At 41.6% G+C, this 20,050-nt stretch overlaps 1 protein-coding gene and 1 pseudogene across 21 annotated transcripts in view; both read right to left on the minus strand.

The window, feature by feature from the left end:
• The window catches only part of EPS8 (EGFR pathway substrate 8, signaling adaptor), a 293,475-nt gene that overhangs the window by 36,958 nt on the left and 236,467 nt on the right, over nt 1-20,050 (minus strand). For all 21 annotated transcript variants that reach the window (XM_077468593.1, XM_077468592.1, XM_077468591.1 and 18 more), the window contains 6 exons: nt 15,194-15,276; nt 12,685-12,821; nt 11,988-12,058; nt 11,030-11,150; nt 10,336-10,424; nt 9,311-9,385 (listed from right to left, as the gene is read on the minus strand). In XM_077468593.1, the coding sequence (XP_077324719.1) occupies nt 9,311-9,385; nt 10,336-10,424; nt 11,030-11,150; nt 11,988-12,058; nt 12,685-12,821; nt 15,194-15,276 (576 nt within the window). The remainder of the gene's footprint in view (nt 1-9,310; nt 9,386-10,335; nt 10,425-11,029; nt 11,151-11,987; nt 12,059-12,684; nt 12,822-15,193; nt 15,277-20,050) is intronic.
• Nucleotides 5,714-5,832, minus strand: LOC143964764 (5S ribosomal RNA; annotated as a pseudogene).

Below are 20,050 nucleotides of genomic sequence, written 5' to 3' on the forward strand. Positions count from 1 at the left end.
CTAGGCAAAACATATTAACATGTACTACAAAACCAGAACTTTCTATTTCTGCCCAAAGGGCAGTCCCTTCATTAACAACCCCCAGCCTACATACTGCAGCAGTTAGGAGGGTGGGACCATTACTGTCCTAAGTCCCCAACAGGTGGCAGACAGTGTAGGGTCAGCATGGCTTCAGAAACAGGTGTTTCTTCCCCCAAAATCCAGGCAATTGCAACCCATTCGCCTGCAGACAGTACAGTGCCCCTGGACACTTTGTCGGTGGTCCTCAACACGTTTGGTGCCAAGATGGAGGCGGTAAGTGGGCGCAAAGGTGGTAAAAAGTGGCCCCTGCCCCCCCCCCCTCCCATCCTCCGAGGAGAGCTCTGACGCAGACTCAGGCCCTGCTGAGGCTGGTGACCCCTGCTCTGTTGTTTCAGATGACACTGACCAGGACCAATCTGACAGTGAGGGCGAGTCCCCGTCCGGGTCCACGTGCGACAAATCGCTTGTTGGGGCGCTTATCACAGCTGTACACCAGACGGGGTAAACCTAGACAGACAGCACCACATCCCTTAAATAAGTAAACAAGTGTAAACACAGGGAAAAAAGGGGGGTTACGCAAAAACCCCAGGACTTTTAAAGGTGCTAGGTATGGTAAGTAGAGATTGACCATCTATATATATCATAAAAAAAATACATCTTTTTATTTTGATAACAAAATTTACAAAATTATTCACACACAATAAATAAAATTAATTATCCACATCAATGTTTTCAGATGGAAAGGAATAATGAAATTGTTAACATTTATCACTTCAGAGTATACCACTCGACATGTTTTGCTCCTCCAAGCTCCCTCAGGAGTTAAAGGTACACAGGAATAGCTCTCCTGTGGCCCCCTTAATCGGGCACGTTGATGCTCAGCCCAAGACCCCGTTTCAACATTACTTAGTGGATTATGCCAAAATTCACGTGGCGCAAGTGGCGCAATTGGAGTTTGTAGGTAAGATCATACATGGACCTACATTTGAATATTGTCTGAATTTATTATACTATATGATTGTGATATATACTATCTCTACCTTCACTGAATACTGTGGTCATTATTGAAGTGTTTTATCTTAATAGATAATTATTTGATAGCAATATCTGTTTGATATATTTCCGATTTGTATTTCCTTATTGTTTTTAGTTTATCCACTAAGTGTACCTTTAACTCCTGAGGAAGCTTGGAGGAGAGAAACATGTCGAGTGGTATACTCTGAAGTGATAAATGTTAACAATGTCATTATTCCTTTCCATCTGAAAACATTGATGTGGATAATTTTATTTATTGTGTGTGAATAATTTTGTAAACTTTGTTATCAAAATAAAAAGATGTATTTTTTGTACGATTTATATAGATGGTCAATCTCTACTTACCATACTTAGCACCTTAAAAGTCCCAGGGTTTTTGCATAACCCCTTTTTCCCCGTGTTTACATTTGTTTATCACAGCTGTGCGTGATACCCTGAAAATTCAGGATACAGCAGATCCTTCTGCTGATGTAGTGGTCCCTTTTGGGTCCCGTAAGCCAGCCCGTACACCTATCGTGTTTCCATATCTGACTTCGATAAGTTCATATACAAGGAATGGGGTCGACCGTAATGGACCCTTTTGGTCCCCAAATACATGGCGGTGCGTTACCCCGTTGAGGAGAGCCTAATCAAAAAATGATCGGCTCCTTCCGGCCGTGGACGCCCCAGTATCCAGGTTAAACAAAGTGACCACGATCCCGGTAGAGGGGACTCCTGCCTTTAAAGACCCCCACGGACAGGAAGGCCGAGGCAGTGGCCCGTTCTTTATTTACGGTTGTAGTACAGGCCTACGCCTTGAAGGGGCAGGTGCCCCCCTTTCCGTTCATGGCCCATTCCACCAGGGCAATTGGAACGTCTTGGGCCTTCCAACATCAAGCGTCTGTCTCTCAAGTGTGTAAAGCGACGACTTGGTCATCTGTTCACACTTTTACAAAATTCTACAAGGTAGATGTCAGTGTATCGGCTGATGCCTGTTTTGGCAGCAAAGTTTTGCAGGCGGCCGTGTAATTTGCAATTGCACTTAATTTTTTTCAGTTTTTTTTTTACAAGAAACAATTACTTTTAAGTAAATGCACTGTTGCATTGTTACCGCAAGTGCCGAGGAGGTTAGATAGGTGGAGACTCCCAGATTAAGGAGCACTCTGTTTTTGGGGGTAAAATTTTTATGCGTTTCCCACATTCTGTTTTTGTGGGTGAAGCTTTATGCCGTTTCCCACATGCCTTTGTGGGTGAAGTTTTTATGCTGTTTCCCACCCCTCGTTTTGGTACTGCTTGGGGACGTCCCGATGGTCTAAGTTAAGGAGCTGTGTCAGCCAGTGGACGTAAGAGAAAATAGGATTTTTTGTACGCACCATAAAATACTTTTCTCTGTAGTTCACTGACTGACATAGCACCCTCCCCTCCTATTTTTTTTACGTTATACTGCTTGTTAACGTACTGAAGCTGCAGCATGCAGGCTGGAGGGTTGTTACTGAAGGGACCGCCCCTTGGGTGGAACTAGAAAGTTCTGGTTTTGTTGTACATGTTAACATGTTCTGCCTAGTTGTCAGAGAACTCGCAGTGCTAATGCCCATCTCCGTGCAGCAGTGGCTAATTCCCTTTCTGCTAATGGCCATGGGCAGTGTCCCCGACAAATGCGAATGAGTTCCGGAACGAACATGCGCATGTGCGCACCAATGCGAATGTGTGTGCACACACGCACACCAATGCGAATGTGTGTGCGCACGCACATTCACGTCCACCAATCCTGGGGCATGGCACTCTATCTAAAACGGAGTCTCTCTCTGATACCAGTGCTGGATCGTCTTCAGCTTGTTCCAGAGTTCCTGATTGCCGTTTGACCTGTTACCTTGCTCCTGACAAACCCGGCTTTGACCATTCTTCTGGATCACACCTGCCTGTTATCTACCTTTACTGATTATACAGACGTCGGCTTGGATTTTCTATTACGGCTCTGCTTCCTGATTCTGTACCTCGCTGTCAGCCCGTTACCAACTTCTGCCTGTCCTTGACTACAAACTTGCCTTCCGTTTATGTACCTTGTTGCCAGCCAGTTGTCAACCTTTGCCTGTTCCTGATGTTGCAGTTGTTCCTGAATCCACACTTACCTGCCTGGCTTCCTCTGAACAGTTCTGGTGACCAGTCTTCACGCCTTCCTCCGAGAGGATCCTGTATCTCCTAGATCCAGCCTTCAGCCTGCAGGCACCTGCACCCTTTCGTTGACCCAGCACTCCCTGTCCTCACTACCAGGGGTGTTGGAACCGGAAGCGTGCAAGAGGCCACCCTCAGCATTTTGGACTCTGCTGTAAGGTACATGACACTAGTCCTCTCCTGAAGGTGGCAACCCAATGGTCTATGTAAAGGAGCTGTGTCAGTCAGTGAACACCAGAAAAAATGATTTTACGGCGAGTACAAAAAAAAATCCTATTTTTTCCTACATACTTACCTGTAAAATCAATTTCTTGAAGTACATCACAGAACAGGCTATAGTGATTACTATCTGGGTTATGCGCCAACTAGAGATGAATGGACATTGGCAGATCAAAAATGGGAAACCCTCCCCTATATAACCCCCCTATACAGGAAGTACCTCTGTTTTTTAGCAAGTAATACATTCCCAGAAAGAGGGGAGGGATCTCGGTGTCCTGTGATGTACTCCAATAAATGGATTTTACAGGCAAGTATGTATCCTATTTTCTTAATCGTATATCACGGACACAGGGCAAGCTATAGTAATTACTATCTGGGACATCCCAAAGCAATATACTTGACTAGAGGGAGATACAATCACAGAAACTGCCACCTGAGAAGGACCTAATTCTGCCTCCCGCAACATACTGTGGCCAAGGCAATATCCTCTGTGGCTCTGATCTCCGTCTAGTAAATACCTGTGAATGTATGAATCATGCAGCCCATGTAGCAGCCTTGAAGACCTAAGCCCCTGACACCTGATCGTGGATAGCCCAAGATGCCCCCACACACCTGGTAGAGAGCACTTTCACCGGAAAGGGTGGGGACCTTCCCCTTTCAAGCCATATGCTTGGATGATTAACTGGCAGAAACGGACCAAAAGACGCACAGGACTCCCGTGCAATTGACACCAAAGCCGCTCCTATGATGTGTGAACCGGCGCCACTGAGAGCTGGTCACAATCTCCCGACATGCGAATTGGATGCATAAAAAACCCACATCCAATTCACAATAGTGTGAACCCAGCCTTAATGATACTTAAAGCGGAGCTCCACCCAAAAGGGGAGGCTTTGTTGACTTGCTTCCTCCCCACCCCCCCACCCCCATTGCCCCTTTGGCACATTTCAGGGGTGAGCAGGGAGTGAATTCTTGGACCTTCATGTTCCAGTGTTCCAGACAGAGAGAATGTTTCACTACCAAAGACCTGGAGTGGAACTGCACATAGGGAATCTCTTCAACGTAGATACCATTTCCTCAAGCAGAGACATATCGAAGGATACCTTTTGCTTCCTATATTTCACTTTAAAAGCTGGAACTAACTGCTACCTGAGCAGTTAGCCTATAATAAGGCTTACCTGTAGCTAACATGGATATCTCGTAAACCTGCACGTACGTGTTCTGTTACCGGCAGCTCCCACGTGCATGCGCAACATCATTGTGGCTCCAGCCAATCACAGGCCGCCAGAGCAGTGTACGAGGACGGCTGCAGGGGCTTCGATCTCAGGTAAGTAATTCATAATGAGCTAGTATGCTATGCATACTAGCTTGTTATGCCTTTGTCTTGTCAGGTTTTTTTTTTTGTTTTGTCCTAGGCTTTACAACCACTATAAACTTCTCCACAACTTTATCCCTGACCTGTCTGGTATGTTCCTTGGCCTTCATGATGTGGTTTATTCACTAAGGTTCTCTAACAAACCTCTGAGGGCTTCACAGAACAGCTGTTTTTTATACTGAGATTAAAGTACACACAGGTGGGCGCCATTTACTAATTAGGTGACTTCTGAAGGCAATTGGTTCCACTAGATTTTAGTTAGGGGTATCAGAGTAAAGAGGGCTGAATACAAATGCACGCCACACTTTTCAGATATTTATTTGTAAAAAATGTATAAAACCATTTATCATTTTCCTTCTACTTCACAATTATGTGCCAGTTTGTGTTGGTCTATCACATAAAATATCAATAAAATATATTTACGTTTTTGGTTGTAACATGACAAAATATGGAAAATTTGAAGGGGTGTGAATACTTTTTCAAGGCACTGTATATTTGCCAAAACATAATACGCAGTCCCAAAACCAGGGTTGGTCAAGCGCTATGCAAACACGCAGGCATGCGAGTACACAGATATGCAAGTATGCCATTATGTACCTACGTACTCAAGTATGCAGAGATGCAAATATGTATCTCTGCAGTTCATGTCCGTGTGCAGTTTATAAAAGTATGCAGTGAAATGCAAGTAACATATACACATTCAGTTCAATGGAAGTAACAATATGCGCATGCAGTCCAATGCAAGTAAACATATAAGTATGCAGTTCAAATGCAAGTAATATATATGAATGCTGATTAAATGCAAGTAACATACGCATGCAGTTCAATGCAAGTAAACATATACACACATTCAGTTCAATGCCAATATTCAGGCATGTATGCAGTTTAACGCAACACTCAGGCAGGTATGCAGTGAGCCTACAGCACCTGGTATTCCCAGGCAGACTCCCATCCAAGTATTAACCAGGCCCAACACTGCTTAGCCTCCGAGTTCAGATGAGATTGGGAGAGTTCAGGGTGATATGGCCATATGCATGTAGGTAAGCAATCCATGCAATAACCAAGTAGGTATGCAATCCATGCAATAAGCATGTAGGTATGCAATCCATGCAATAAGCATGTAGGTATGCAATCCATGCAATAAGCATGTAGGTATGCTATCCATGCAATAAGCATGTAGGTATGCAATCCATGCAATAAGCATGTAATACATATGTGGGTCTGAAGATTACAATTATACAGGTATGCATGAAAAAATTTAATATTATGCTGCACCTGCTCAACTGGCCCAATGTTAGTTTTGCAGGACTAGCCAAACACATCCAAAGCATCCTGAATTCAGGCTCTATGCCGCTTCAGTGCAACCTAAATGTAAGCCCTTCCATATCAATGCATGCTAAACTGGAGACATAACTCCTTTAAATGCACTGATACCTAGGCAGGGATGTATCGACACCAGTTGTACAAGCCCCCCCCACCCCGGATTAATAAGTATAAAATGTACGCCTTTATGCAAATTATACATCAATGCAGTATATAATCGTGTCTTGTCTGGTCCACCGGGAGAATGACCAGACAGTCAGATCACTTTTCTTATCCTAAATAATGCAAATGCAAACTTACCATTCCCACCGCAGGACTCAATCATAACAGGAGTCCAACCCTTCACCCATCAAGGTGAGCTCTGTCATAAAAGACCTTCAGGGACTCGGTCCCCCTCTATCTGGGGTCCACTCCCCTGGACCTGTATAGCACCCTGTTGGAAAGCACCTCGGTCAGAGCAAACACTGCACAGGCTTCCAATATGCAGTGTCCAGCACCATAAGGCTGCATTACAGGCAAACCTCAAGGACTCTTCTTCTTATATTCAACTAGGCTCAGGTACCATCAATTTTGGCTGATAGCTTTTCTGAACGGATTGGATTGAAGTCCATAATTCTCAGTAGAACTGTTCCAGAACTCCAAGTATGCTCCAAGAGCACATCAGTGACCTCCACCTTACAGTCACTGGCAAAAAAAATGAGGTACTTCCTGTATAAGAGGGGTTTATATAGGAGAGGACTTCCTGTTTGACTGATCTGCCAGTGTCCATTCACCTATAGGTGGCGCATAACCCAGATATTAATTACTATAGCCTGCTATGTGTCCTGTGATGTACAATAAAATAGAAAATTGTTACCAATACTTACCGTAATTTTCCTTTTCTGGCTCTGCCTCAGGACAGCATACAAGATTGCTGGCACGAGGCTGAGCCAGGAAAAACTGAAAATTGTTACCAATACTTAACATAATTTTCCTTTCCTGGCTCTGTCCATGAGGCTGAGCCAGGAAAGAAATTTTCCTTATATGCAGATGATGCCATGATGTTTCTTGGGGACACAGACAGTTACTTAATTTCCTGCATGACATGAAACCTTTGGCTTCTCTGGTTGTTTTATAAATTGGGACAAATCTGTCTTATTCCCCTTAGATGAGCCAAGCCTGTCCCTACCACAAAAGGCTCAGCATATTAAAATTGTGTTATCCTTCAAATATCTAGGAATATGGGTACATTCAAGGGTAGAAGAATAGTTACGATATAATTTGACCCCCATTCTCAATAAATTCAAACTCAAGAGTCTTATTTGGACCAGGCTGCCTTTATCAGTGGTAGGCCATGCAAACCTCATAAAAAAGGATTTGAACCCCTCAATTATCAGATGTCCTTCATAACTTCATTCATGCCCATCTGGATACCCCTTAAATGGTTAAAAAAATAGATTCCTTTTTCCGTATTTTACTATGGAAAGGCAAAAACCCCAGGATTAAACGCTCCACTCTTCTGTTACCCAAGGATGGGGGTGGATTGGCGGTGCCTCAGTAGAGACTGTATTTTTTGGCTTCCCAACTTCAACACTTCGCTGGTTGGGGAGTGATAAACTTGTAAGATCCTATACAGGCCCTGCTTTTGAGTCATTATCCCCTTTACCACCTTCTGGCCCAGCTAGAGTCAGGAGTTTTTGCCCATGCCCACTACGGTCAAACACTGGTACTCATGAATAAAGTTTGGCAGGAACTGAGACGTATAATGAAATATGAAGGGACTTCTGAGTATTTACCGTTATGGGGAAACAGGAACTATGAAGAGCTTTGTAAATTGGAAGGGTTTAAATGCTGGCATTTTCAGGGGCTCCAAAATATTGCCCAACTTTATTCTTAAAATGTTTTGTGGCACTTCCAGGACTTGGAGTCTTACCAACTGTCCCATTGCAGTTTCTTTAAATATCTACAATTGCGGCATGCATTACAGAGCCAGTCTAAACATGCCGAAATAGTTATAAGACCCATGCCACGTTTAGACTCACATGCAGCAATTACTAAGAAAAATAGCCTTATTTCATCTTTATATAGTCAACTAATGGCATAATATCAAGATACCTCTGGTAGTCTGGGCAGGAGAGAGTGGGAGAAAGACTTGGGTGTTTTTTCAGATGACGTATGGCAAACTATCTTAGAGAGAGTATCCTCTGTATCCTTATCTGCACAACGCCTATCCCAATTGTTTATTTTACATAGGACATATAGGACTCTGGTGATACTATTTATGTGAGGCAGGCAGGATGACCTGGAGTGCCCACGATGCCAACAATCTCTGAAAGATTTACTCCATATGCTGTGGAAGTGCCCCAAATTGATTGGATATTGGAGTGCTTTGGTGTATACAATTAATGGTTCTTTTCATACTCACATTGACCTGGGCCCTAAGATCTGCTTTTTGGGTTACCTAGATGAGGAGATTTGCCACCTGAGATATTTAGCACCAATTAACAGGTTGCAGTTTCTAGCATATAAAATCGTTGTTTTGAAATGGTTGCCATCCAGTCCCCCCTCATTCGAGGAGTGGTGTCTCCAGTTTAAAGATACCCTCCTGAAGGAACAGCAGATTTACAATAGGGGGCATGCCGAATAAATTCTATAAACTGTGGCAATCATGGGTAGTGGTGCCAGGCTTAATTTTTGCTGGTGTCTTTCAGATTATTACAGTGCGGTTAAACTTGAGATCAAAGTATCCCATGTATACAATTGTGGGAACTTGCTGGTCCCTAAATGGTCAGTCCAATTAATATGGTTGCGCATATTGTTTCAAGCTACAAAAGGGTGGACAGTCATACATGTTTGCATGCAGGGAATGTTCTGGTTCGTATATTTAGTATTGTCAATGCTTTCACATGTCTTGTTATTTTATAAAGTTGGTAGAGATAATATCTAACTAGTGCTAATCTCAGACCCTGTGTACCTTCTCTAAGTTATGTGTAATAGCTTATCTGCCTAAACCACAGCTACTACATGGTTGGAAGCATATGTGTATACTGTAATCGCATGTGAATATCTTGATGGTGTTACTACCTTTTTGGATTTTTTTTTTCTTTCTTGCCTGTTTGTTTTGTTTTATACATGCAAAAAATTCAATAATTATTGGGGAAAATAAAATAAAATAAAAATATACTTTCAGATGATAATATAAACTCTTACCATGCTTAATGGTGTAAAGAGGAAGTGAACCAGCTCAGCAGCACTGGGATTCTGTATATGGGACTTAAGCTTTGCCTGTAAAACATAATTCATCTGTTAGCAACAGAACAGCTAGCAGCACTTCGATACTACCTGCAGCACGACGATGGACAGTGCAAATTAATTCAGCAAGGTTTTATCTCTCTGAAGGACCTGTGTTAGGTTGATAGCCTACCAGTGTCTGAGAAGTGACATGCATGAATCTCCTGGGGTACCATAGGCCAGTAGTTCGCAGGCAGGTCAGTAAGCTGCGCTTGGACATTTCTCTGGTTTTGTTTGATACCATAGGCCAGTACAGCTACTAAATTACTGAGGTGCAAGCCCTGCCCCAAATGTAATTGTAGAACAGAGAACTCCTTGTATTAAACTGAGGTTATTAAAAAGGTTAAGTGTTAAAAATTATTAAAATTAAAAGGGGTCCAGCCTCCAGGCTTTGCCTTGTGACTAAAAATCAGAAGCAGTTACACTATATCCCAGTCAGTTAGTGATTAATAGAAAATCAAGTCCATCTCCTTTTTTATGGGAAACCTGTATTCTGTGGCCCCCAAGCTATAACTGGTTCCCATCTACCCCATCACTTTTAGTGAGAACTAAATACAGGCTACAGACTGCAGGGTGCTTGTGTCAAACTGTTCTGCTCTTGCATTTCTATGGACAACCAATCCATGACTCGCCAGGATGGGTATAGCTGCTCCTGGACTGGAGATCTGATTGTTCTCAAGAATAAGGAGGCTCCCCCCAAGCCTTACCTATTCATTATTGAAGAAAAATGATCCAAGTATTCCATAAGTTACCTGTAGGCATGAGACTGCAGTTGCCCAGTCAATTTGTGTTAAGGCCAACAACACACTCAAGTAAATAGCAATCAGCCTTCTCTGACATCTGTGCTCATAATCTCTGATGACTGTGATCAGTTTACCAGAGATGGGAAAAAAAAAAAAGTATTTCTGCCAGGCACAAAAACACAGCATTTGCTTTTCACTAACCAGGAGGTTGAAGCCATGTTTGAACTTTTGTAAGCAATCAGTGAATTCTTCCTCAGGAGGGGGTTTGGCACGTAACGTTAGGACACCCTCTACATGGGAAAGAAAAGAAAGAAAAAAAAATCACTACAGGCAATTACTACTGTCCCCCTCCTTCCCAACACCTACACCTTCCTAACCCCCTGCCTTCTCACTACCCATACGTCTTCTGCTTCCCTGCTTTCTTACTACCCACCTGTACCTCCTTGCGTCCTCTCCTTCCCAGCACCCATACCTCTGTGCCCAACCCCCTCCTTCCCACCAACAACTCTCCACCCCCCCATTCCCACAACCTATACCTCTCTTTCCTCCAACCATCCGACCACCCATACTTCACTGCTAATTCTCACTATCTATACCTCTCTGACCCTTCCTTCCCATCGATGCTTCATTGTTCCCCCACCTTTCCACCACCCATTTTTTTTTTTTTGCTGCTTCTAGCCTCCTATTTCGCCAACCCCTTCTCCTCAACACTTATACCTCCCTGCCCGCTCCCCCTGTTTAACTTTCCTTTTCATCCCTACTGTACCTCCTGGTCCCCTCTCCTCTCACTATTAATACCTTTTGGCAATCTTCTCTCTTACCATCAATATCTACTTTTCCGCAATCTTTCCATCCACACCAACCAGTCATTCCCTACCCCAATTCCTATATGTACCTCCTGGTCCCTTCTTCTTCTTTGACTTTCTCCTTTTGGACAGCTCAGAAAAGGCCTCAGCCGCCTTTTGTAGTTTCATTATGAAAAATTCTATGTCATCCAGGATGTGATTTAGGATTTGCTAAGAGAGAATACATATGATGAAGTAATAACGAAATCTAAAAAAATAACACATATTATATAGATACACATACACACACGGTGTATGCATAGAAAACACTACGGAAGACGTCACAGGCAGGGTTGTACACACTGGATAACAAACAACATGACCAAGCTACATACAGAAACTAAAATGTGTGGACCATAAACAGATTCCTACGCACACTGCACTCCACGGTAGGTAAATGATAAATCACTGACTGATCTCAACACGCATAGGACTCCACTGTTAATGGAATACTAGATCACCAACAGATCAAGTGTAAGTGAAGCAATGAATCACCAAACAGGTCAAACACGCACAGGACTCAATGGTAATTGAAAATAGTAGACGATCAACAGATCCGAACACACACAGAACACCTGGTAAGTGAATCAATAGATACGCAACACACATAGGACTAGATGGTGAGCGAAATAGTAGTAGTCAACTGACCCCAACACACATATAACTCCACAGTAAGTAAAATAAAAGATCATCAGATTCTAAATCTCATAGGTTTCCAATGTAAGTAAAATAGTAGACCACCAAAAAATCCCAAACACACACACACAGGACTCCTCCAAATAAAACAGTAGATTAACAACAGATCCCAATACATATCAGACTAAAATGTAAGTGAAATAGTAGATAATCAATAGATCCCAACACACATAGAACACTGCTGTAAGCAGAACAGTAAAATCCCCAACAGATCCCAACACACACAGGACTCCGTGGTAAGTGAAATAATAGATCACCAACAGATATCAAACCACATAGGATTCCATGATAAGTGAAGAGATTCTTGCTCACCACATCTCTGTCAATTCTTGCTTCAATCATCTGTGGGGTCTCAACCTCATCTGGACTGGATCTTGAATCATCTGTAGCAGATACAATATTGAAAGTAGTCGGTTAGAAATTACATACAGATTCTACATGTGACTTCAGACAGATAATAAAGAAGAGGCCTGCATTACTTATTGGGCACACCCTAAAGATTGCACCAACACCACAACAACATGGCGGGAATGGTTGCAACTGGTCCCCACATTAACTTTAGTGATCTATGAGGGATTCCAAGCTTTAAAAAACACAGCAATCTATAGGCACCATTGAATGAAATGCATTTAGTTTTCGAATATTTATTTCTATTGAATGTTTAGGAATTAAAAACTTATTTTCATTTCCAGCCAAAAGGGAGGGGCACCTGTATACTGTATCTGTCTAGTTTTAGCTGCTTTGTTGAAAATGGCTTGTTTGAGTTGAAAAAATAAAATAAAAAAAAAGGTAACAGTTCAAAAAACAAACCATTTGAAACAAAACTGAAAATAAATAAAAAATTATCCCGGACTATCATTTCCCCACATTTTATGGTCAAAGAGACAAATGTTATTGACAAGGATTCTGATGCACAAGAACCATGTTGCCAATTGGTGCCAAGGCTTCTGAGAGACAGTACTGACAAAGCTCTTTTATAGAAATTTACTGGTATTTTCCTCTTACTTACAGTCTCCATACTCGGCTGCCCAGGTAGACCAGGCTGCCACACGACTGCGGACGTCCACCTGGGTGACTGATCCAGGAGGCATTGGAGCTGGTGCTTGGGGAGGTGGAGGGACTTTGCTATCACTTGCTGCAATGTTCCTAAAATGAAAAAAAATAAATAAAAAAATGCCACGATTACAGAATACCTAAACTGATTAAAAGTAGACTAGGTGACAGAAAATATGCTGCCATGAAGCCATCACAAAAAGCCTCAGTCAGGGAGCACCTACACTAGTGATGACCTTCACCAACTATTACTATCAACTGCTTAAATTAATCTAAAAGGTCAAATCACAACATTTCCTGACAGCAGAAGGCACCAAGTCTGCCATACTGAAAGCGAAAATATCACTCAAATGCAGCCATGTCCTCAGAAAAATCACACAATGGATGAAATCATAATAAGTGTGTTTATTTTTAGATGCAAAAAAAAATAAAAAATGTATAAGTTCGGCGCTCAGCGTAGGACAATACCAGCTACTGCTTAAGGTAAATATGCCAAAACCCTCACTGTGAACAAATGTATATAAGTGCACCGCTCAAACCCTTAAAAAATAAGTAAATAAGCATATATCATGCAGTGAATGTGTAACAAAAATAAGTGTTAGAAATATAAAGCTGGACTTTATAAATATAGCAAGTTGATTGTCTGTTCAAAAAAGAAACTGTAATTGCAACTGTTTATAAGAGTAAAGTATTAGTGTTTCTCCTTTCATGGCATCAAGATCTCCAAATGCTCTCCAAAGATTCCACTGTGCTAACCACCACCAGCACACCGCACTCACCAGAACATATGGCTGCATCAATTATAGGCAGCAAATAAGCTCTATAGGATCATCAAAATAACTGCATCTCTCCCTTGGAAGCAGTTCCTTTAGGCTGCTTTCACACTGGGGCGGGAGCAGCGTCGGCGGTAAAGCGCTGCTATTTTTAGCGGCGCTTTACCGTCGTTTTAGCGGCGGTGTGCGGGCGCTAGCGGGGTGGTTTTAACCCCCGCTAGCGGCCGAAAAGGGGTTAAACCCGCCCGCAAAGCGCCGCTGCAGCAGCGCTTTGCCGGCGGTATTGCCGCGGTGTCCCATTGATTTCAATGGGTAGGAGCGGTGAATACACCGCTCCTTTACCGCTGCAAAGATGCGGCTAGCAGGACTTTTTTCACCGTCCTGCCAGCGCATCGCTCCAGTGTGAAAGCCCTCCGGCTTTCACACTGGAGTTAAAGGGGCCGGTTTTTTTCAGGCGTTACACAGGCGCTATTTTTAGCACTGTAACGCCTGAATACCGCCCCAGTGTGAAAGCAGCCTTAAGAAGATGTCCCTCCAATAATGGCACCGACCAGGCTATCACTCCCTAGAGCCAGCAGGTAAGTAGCACAGCTGCGTGGAACAAATCCTCACCAACTGGAGCCAAAATTAAGTTTTTATGGTGTAGTGTTTATTGTGAAAATGCAGCATAACAAGCAAAAGCAACAATCTCCAGGACTTACAAGTATGGCTCCCCCTACAGCCCATTTGGCAGCGTGACATCAGCACTCTAACTCCTCCTAACACGTTTCATGCTTGCACATCATCAGAGGGACCCTAATGATACACTAAAGTGCAAAACGCATTGGGCGGAGTTAAAGTGCTGCCGTTATGCTGCTACATGGGTTATATGTGGCGGCCATACTTGTAAGTCCTGGAGATTGTTGCTTTTGCTTTTTATATTGCATTTTCACAATCAGCTATGATTCAGGAGCAAAGACCAAGCAGCCCTAATGTAGAGAGTTCCCAGCATCCACCAGGAAATCCCTGCACAACATTTTTCAAAAGGTGCAGCTGCAGTGTGTACAGAAAATCCTGGAAAGAGATGGTGGTATTAAAGCCATTAGTTTTTTGACAAAGTTGCAGACAAATCTGTCTGTCTGGTAGGCTGCTAGTTACCCAATTTTATATATGAAGCTGTTTTATATAAATATGGAACTGTTCCATGACTAAGAAAATTTAAATCAGGTTTCCACTGGCAGTGGTTGGTCTGTAATCATTAGGTGGGTCGGTGGTGGTACTTAGGTGGACTAACAAGATGGAGAGAGCTTGACGTGGTTGTTGTTATCGGTGTGTCCTGTCATCATGGGCAGTTAAAAGCAGCAAGGGGTGAGGCAGTGGCACAAAGCCTCCTTATGCAGCCATAAAGCACACAGGGAGTGGGGAGTTCACAAGAGCAGTAGGTAGAATAGTTCCTATTTGTATGAGGATTTAGCTGAAGATTTAGCTCTTTAGACACAGCCCCCTTTGTTTCATAGAAGGAGGTTGATATTTGGCTTCTGCCCAAGGTTCACAGAGGGTGCGGCAAGCTTTGCCATTGCAACATATCCAATACAGTAGTTCAGAGTAAACGTTCTAATGCGTGTGTTTGGCTCACAGTGTTAACCATTAAAAGAATAGAAGACATGCATTAGGTTCCAGGAGTCAAGTTTAGGGTAATATCATGCTAATTACCTTAGTATGTCTGGCCGTGTCCTTGGTCTCCCTCCTCTGCTGTCATTCAGCGCACTGTCAATATCTTGTTGGATAAAAGAAGCCTGCAAAATTGAAATGCCACAATCAGACATGGCGTTATACAAGAGAAGTGAAGGGGATGCCAAGTAAAAGACAATATGGTGGAGGGCGAGACATGCAGCACCGCAAAAGGGAAACCAATAAACTGCAATCTCATGCATGCCACAATGTGAAATAACTGCAGCACTATTATAATTTACAGCCACTAGTCTACATGAAGCAGCAGGAAGGCCACTGGATGGAAATCTGTACAGAATAAAATATACGTATATAATTTTTTTTTTTTTAGAACAAAATAATATTGTGTTTCTGGATTTCAGCTGGGTCTATTCATATAGGTGTGGTCTGTGAATTACAACCATACTGCGTGATGATTATCATCATCTACTGTATATTGGGTGATGTGCTCTCACTTCGGTTGTCAATCATTTTATCAAATTTCTGTTGTCTAGCCATGTCCCTCAGCTCCATTGTTCCTGTGATATAGTTTGGGCTGCCAAGTTAATGGGTCTCAGGTTTAACGTCTTGCCACTGGGCTCTTCCCTTTGTCAGTCACTAACCTTATTGGAATATGAAGCATAAGAGGGAGATCTACTCACACCTACTTAGGCTGAAAATAGACAAGGGCCCATATAAAGGCCAAGCAAAAAAAGACCAAATAAAAACAAAATAATTTTCACAGGAAAAATATTTCTTCCTAAGCTCTATCAGAATAAAGCCCTGAATTCCTGCATGTAGGTGTATGAACAAGTAACTCTTAAAAGCGACCCTGTCAGACAAGTACATTTGCTGAGAAAAGCCGCTCCTGTAAAGAATTAAAGGAATCAGGTTGTGATGTTGAGCAGCAGAAGAAACCATTGGGTGGCATGGGTGACATGATGATCAATGGTTAACTCAACCCTCTTAAACCGAGCTGCATTTGATGGCACAGGCAGCAGACATAGTATTTGCTTTCTTCTCTCTGCAGACACAAGGTTTATTATCAGTTTTAAATTATGAAATAGGGTTGCTTTAAAGCCTTATTAAAGTGAAAAATAGGGAAGCGCCAATACAAAACATTTGCACGAGTATCAGTACTCACCCAAATGCTCCCGATACCAAAACCGATACTTTGCAGTGGGATTTGCGTCAACACAAAATAAATAAAAATAATTACATGATTTAATATTAAACAGAAATGCAGCGCTGTCTGAATCGCATGCGATTTCCCCCATCCATCGCGGGTGTGGGTGTGTGTGTAGAAAAGGGAAAAGTGCCAGCTAGTGGGCAGTTTAAAAAAAAAAAAAAAAAGTGTTAAAAATCACAATATATATCTGGCCACATGCAAAATAATCTACTGTACATAGGTGTCCCAGTCCACCGATGATAAGAAATCACAGCCACTGGAGGTGTTCACAGTGCTGGAGGAGATGCAGACATAACTTTTGCCCTATACCGATAGGGTCCCAGGTCACAGTCCTGTGAGCACCGCCACCGGCCCTGATTTCATCATCGGCAGGCAGGAACACCTATGTAAATTATTTTGCACGTGGCCAGAAACGTACTGTGAGTTCTATCTTTTTTTTTAAACTGCCCACTAGATGGAACACGCACACACACACACACGCGCGCGCGAGTGGTGGGGGAAATTGCATGTGATACTGACAGGTATCACACAGCATTCCAGTTCAAAACGCATGTGATTCTTTGCAGTGCGATTTGAAACAATGTTTTTTGTATTGCCGCAAATCGCACTGCAAAGTATCGGTACTCGCGTGACCAAAGTATTGGAACCAATAAAACAAAAAAAAAAAAAACGGTATCGGTGCAACCTTAGTTAAAAAAAGAATGCATTCGAAAAGAAAAGAAAAAAAAAAATGCACAAATTGCATAAAAAGTGTTAGCTGGAATTTGCTTGCTCAGGGTGTTTGATTTCACTGCAGAACAGCGTTGTCACCTTGTCACAGGGAGTGGAAAATCGGAACTACTTGTTGGATTAATAGGAAATACAACTATGCTACAAAGGCGATTCAGAAAAACCAAAAAACGGCTGATAATGCTACCATCAGACTGCATCATTTATGCCATTTTCTTTTTTGCCTAGAGCATTATTTTAATGATTTACTTTTGCAGGACAGTATCTGGCCCCTTTATGGAGCGATTCAACAATTCTTCTGGAAGGGGTTCATGCAGGATGCCATTCCATAGCCAATATGAAAACTGGCATGGCATCCCACCAACAACTTTTCTCATACATTAAAACAAAGTCTTTTCTCTCTGAACATACAGCAGCTTCCTGTACTTGAGAATTCTTTCTATACGAAAAAAAGGAGGACCAATCACAAGGTGAATGTTCAAGCAATGCTTGATGTGAAAATCCCTCTGTGTACAGTGCTGAATGGCACAACTGCTGGGTGCTCCATACCATCAATAGAGAAGATCATTTTTTACATATTGCCAAGGACAAACTTTGGAAATAAACGTCATTAATTATGATATTGTGTATTTTTTTTTTTTTTGGGACAAACCAGATTATATTCCGATGATATCAGCAGCTACAAATGATTTTATTTTACTTGTTTTATATAAAGAATTTTTCTTTTTTATATGTATATATTTTTTCCAGTTTGACCAGAAGTAGTGTAAAAACCATGGATAGAACGTGCAAATTTTTTTTTGCTGTTTGGTATATTTATAACACTAAAAGCCTTACTCGCACCATGCAAATATGTGAGTGAATATGAGACGTCCATACAAACAAAGAGAGAAAGCGGCACATCCAGTAATGAAAAAGGTTTATTGTAGAATCAAAAGACTAAAAACAAAAACACAAAAAAGGAGGGGTCCACTATGTTCAGGACACGCGTTTCACAAAAAGTGCTTAATCCTTGTGAGTGTTTCTGCACCGGTTTCCGCAAGGGCACAAAGAAAACAATTGTTCTCTATGCTCCCTGTTTTTCTGCGCAGAAATTTGGAACATGTATGCAGTCTTTTGCACAGAAAAAAACTCAGATCAATTGTTTTCTTTGCACCCTTGCAGAGAATTTATGTTGCTCTGCATAGCTCCCAACTGTCCCTGATTTCAAGGGACTGTCCCTGATTTGGAACCAAGTCCCTCTGTCAATCGTTCCTCCTTATTTGTCCCTCATTTTAGTCTGATCTATACAGTTGTATATAAAATGCACAATTTATCTTTTCCTTTGCTAAACCTTTCATCCAATTTCTAGATTGCTGCACTTGTAAATTTAAAAATCCAGTATAAAGTAATAGTAGTGGGAAAAAATAAAAATCACTCATGGGTTTAACTAATAACTTTTTGTATAGTTCTCCTTTAAGGGGCCGTGGGGGGGTAAATCTATAAATAAATACATTACTTTGCCAATAGGTGTCCCTCATTCCCATCTCAAAAAGTTGGGAGTTATGGTATGAACAGGGCACATAAAAAACAATTGGTTTGTTTTTTGTGTCCTTGCAGAGACCTATGTTAAAATATTCTATGCAAGTCAAAAGTTTTTTCCATTGCTATTTATGCACATATGGTGTTAACGAGCCTAAAGGGCATATTTAAAAAGCTGTAAATGTGACATTCACCAAAGATTCACTGCAGGTGAATCAATTATGGTAATTTAAGCACAAGATTAAAAATGTTAAAGATTAAAAAATAAATTAAAAAATTATGGTAATTTAAAAAACATGCACCAAGAGGATACACATGAAATACATTTTTTTTTATAAATAAAGCTACTGCTTTATAAATATACCTCTAAAATTATGTTTCTGGCATTTTTTTTTCCAATGAAATAAAGTTAGCATAGAAATGGTAAAAATAAATAAATCAGCAACCCCACAAAAATAGCTAAAGAGGGAAGGGGAGGCTTTATTTAGGAGTAGAAATAATGCCTTTACCATTTTTTCACACACACATTCTTAAGTGCTTATCATTTGCTTAAAGTTACCTAAATACCCTTCAAACCTACTTGTATAGATAGCAAGTGCAATTAAAAAGGTTCTCCAATTTGTATGATGATTAGTACTTGAACAAATGCTTAGGAAATCAGGTTGTTTTTAAGTAAAAAATCACAGTTTTGTTGCACACAAACAATAGATTCTCCAAATTTTCAACTAAAAATAAAAGATGAGACTGTAAAAGTCATTAAGAAACATCTAACCTCATATTTGTATTCCCTTCTGAAAACCAGAAAAACGTAAAAATTTAATTTGAATTGGGGGACATCAGTTTATAGTTAAACCTAAATGACGATCCAATAATTTTTCTACTACCTCTGGCGTTTGTGTGGATATATCAATGCTGTGTAATTGGCATTTACATGAACACAAGGCATACTAACCACATGTATATGTTTTACGTGTTTTTATTATATGATTATTTATACCTTTTACTTTGTTTTTAGTCTTTGTGGTATTTATAAAGTGGGTGGTAAAAAGTTCCCTATATTATAGTACAGTGGCAGTGCCAGGTATTCTGTTCTCTGCCTGTTTGAGCCGATGCCGTTGCTGGGCGAGTTCAGAGCTTCTAGGTTCACACAACACAGATAAAATCAGGAACATGGCAAGTAGCCAGTCTCCACCCACTTGTCCTCCCGAGTCCCCCTGTAGTGGTCCCAGTTGAGCACCAGCACCGTTAGTTAGGAGGGTTGAGGCACTTAGGCTGATATAGAAGTGATTGGGTGCCATGAGCTTATTTAACCATTTGAGTGCCATTACATACAGTATATTAATAGTGTTAAGGGTTTTAGAAAGCACTTTTTTACTCACCATTACAAGTCTTACAGGACTGGATCAGCTACGTATGCCTTT

Source organism: Lithobates pipiens, unplaced genomic scaffold (assembly GCF_037356315.1).
Source record: "Lithobates pipiens isolate NorthernLeopardFrog02 unplaced genomic scaffold, aLitPip1_a1.2 Scaffold_8, whole genome shotgun sequence".
NCBI lineage: Eukaryota > Metazoa > Chordata > Amphibia > Anura > Ranidae > Lithobates > Lithobates pipiens.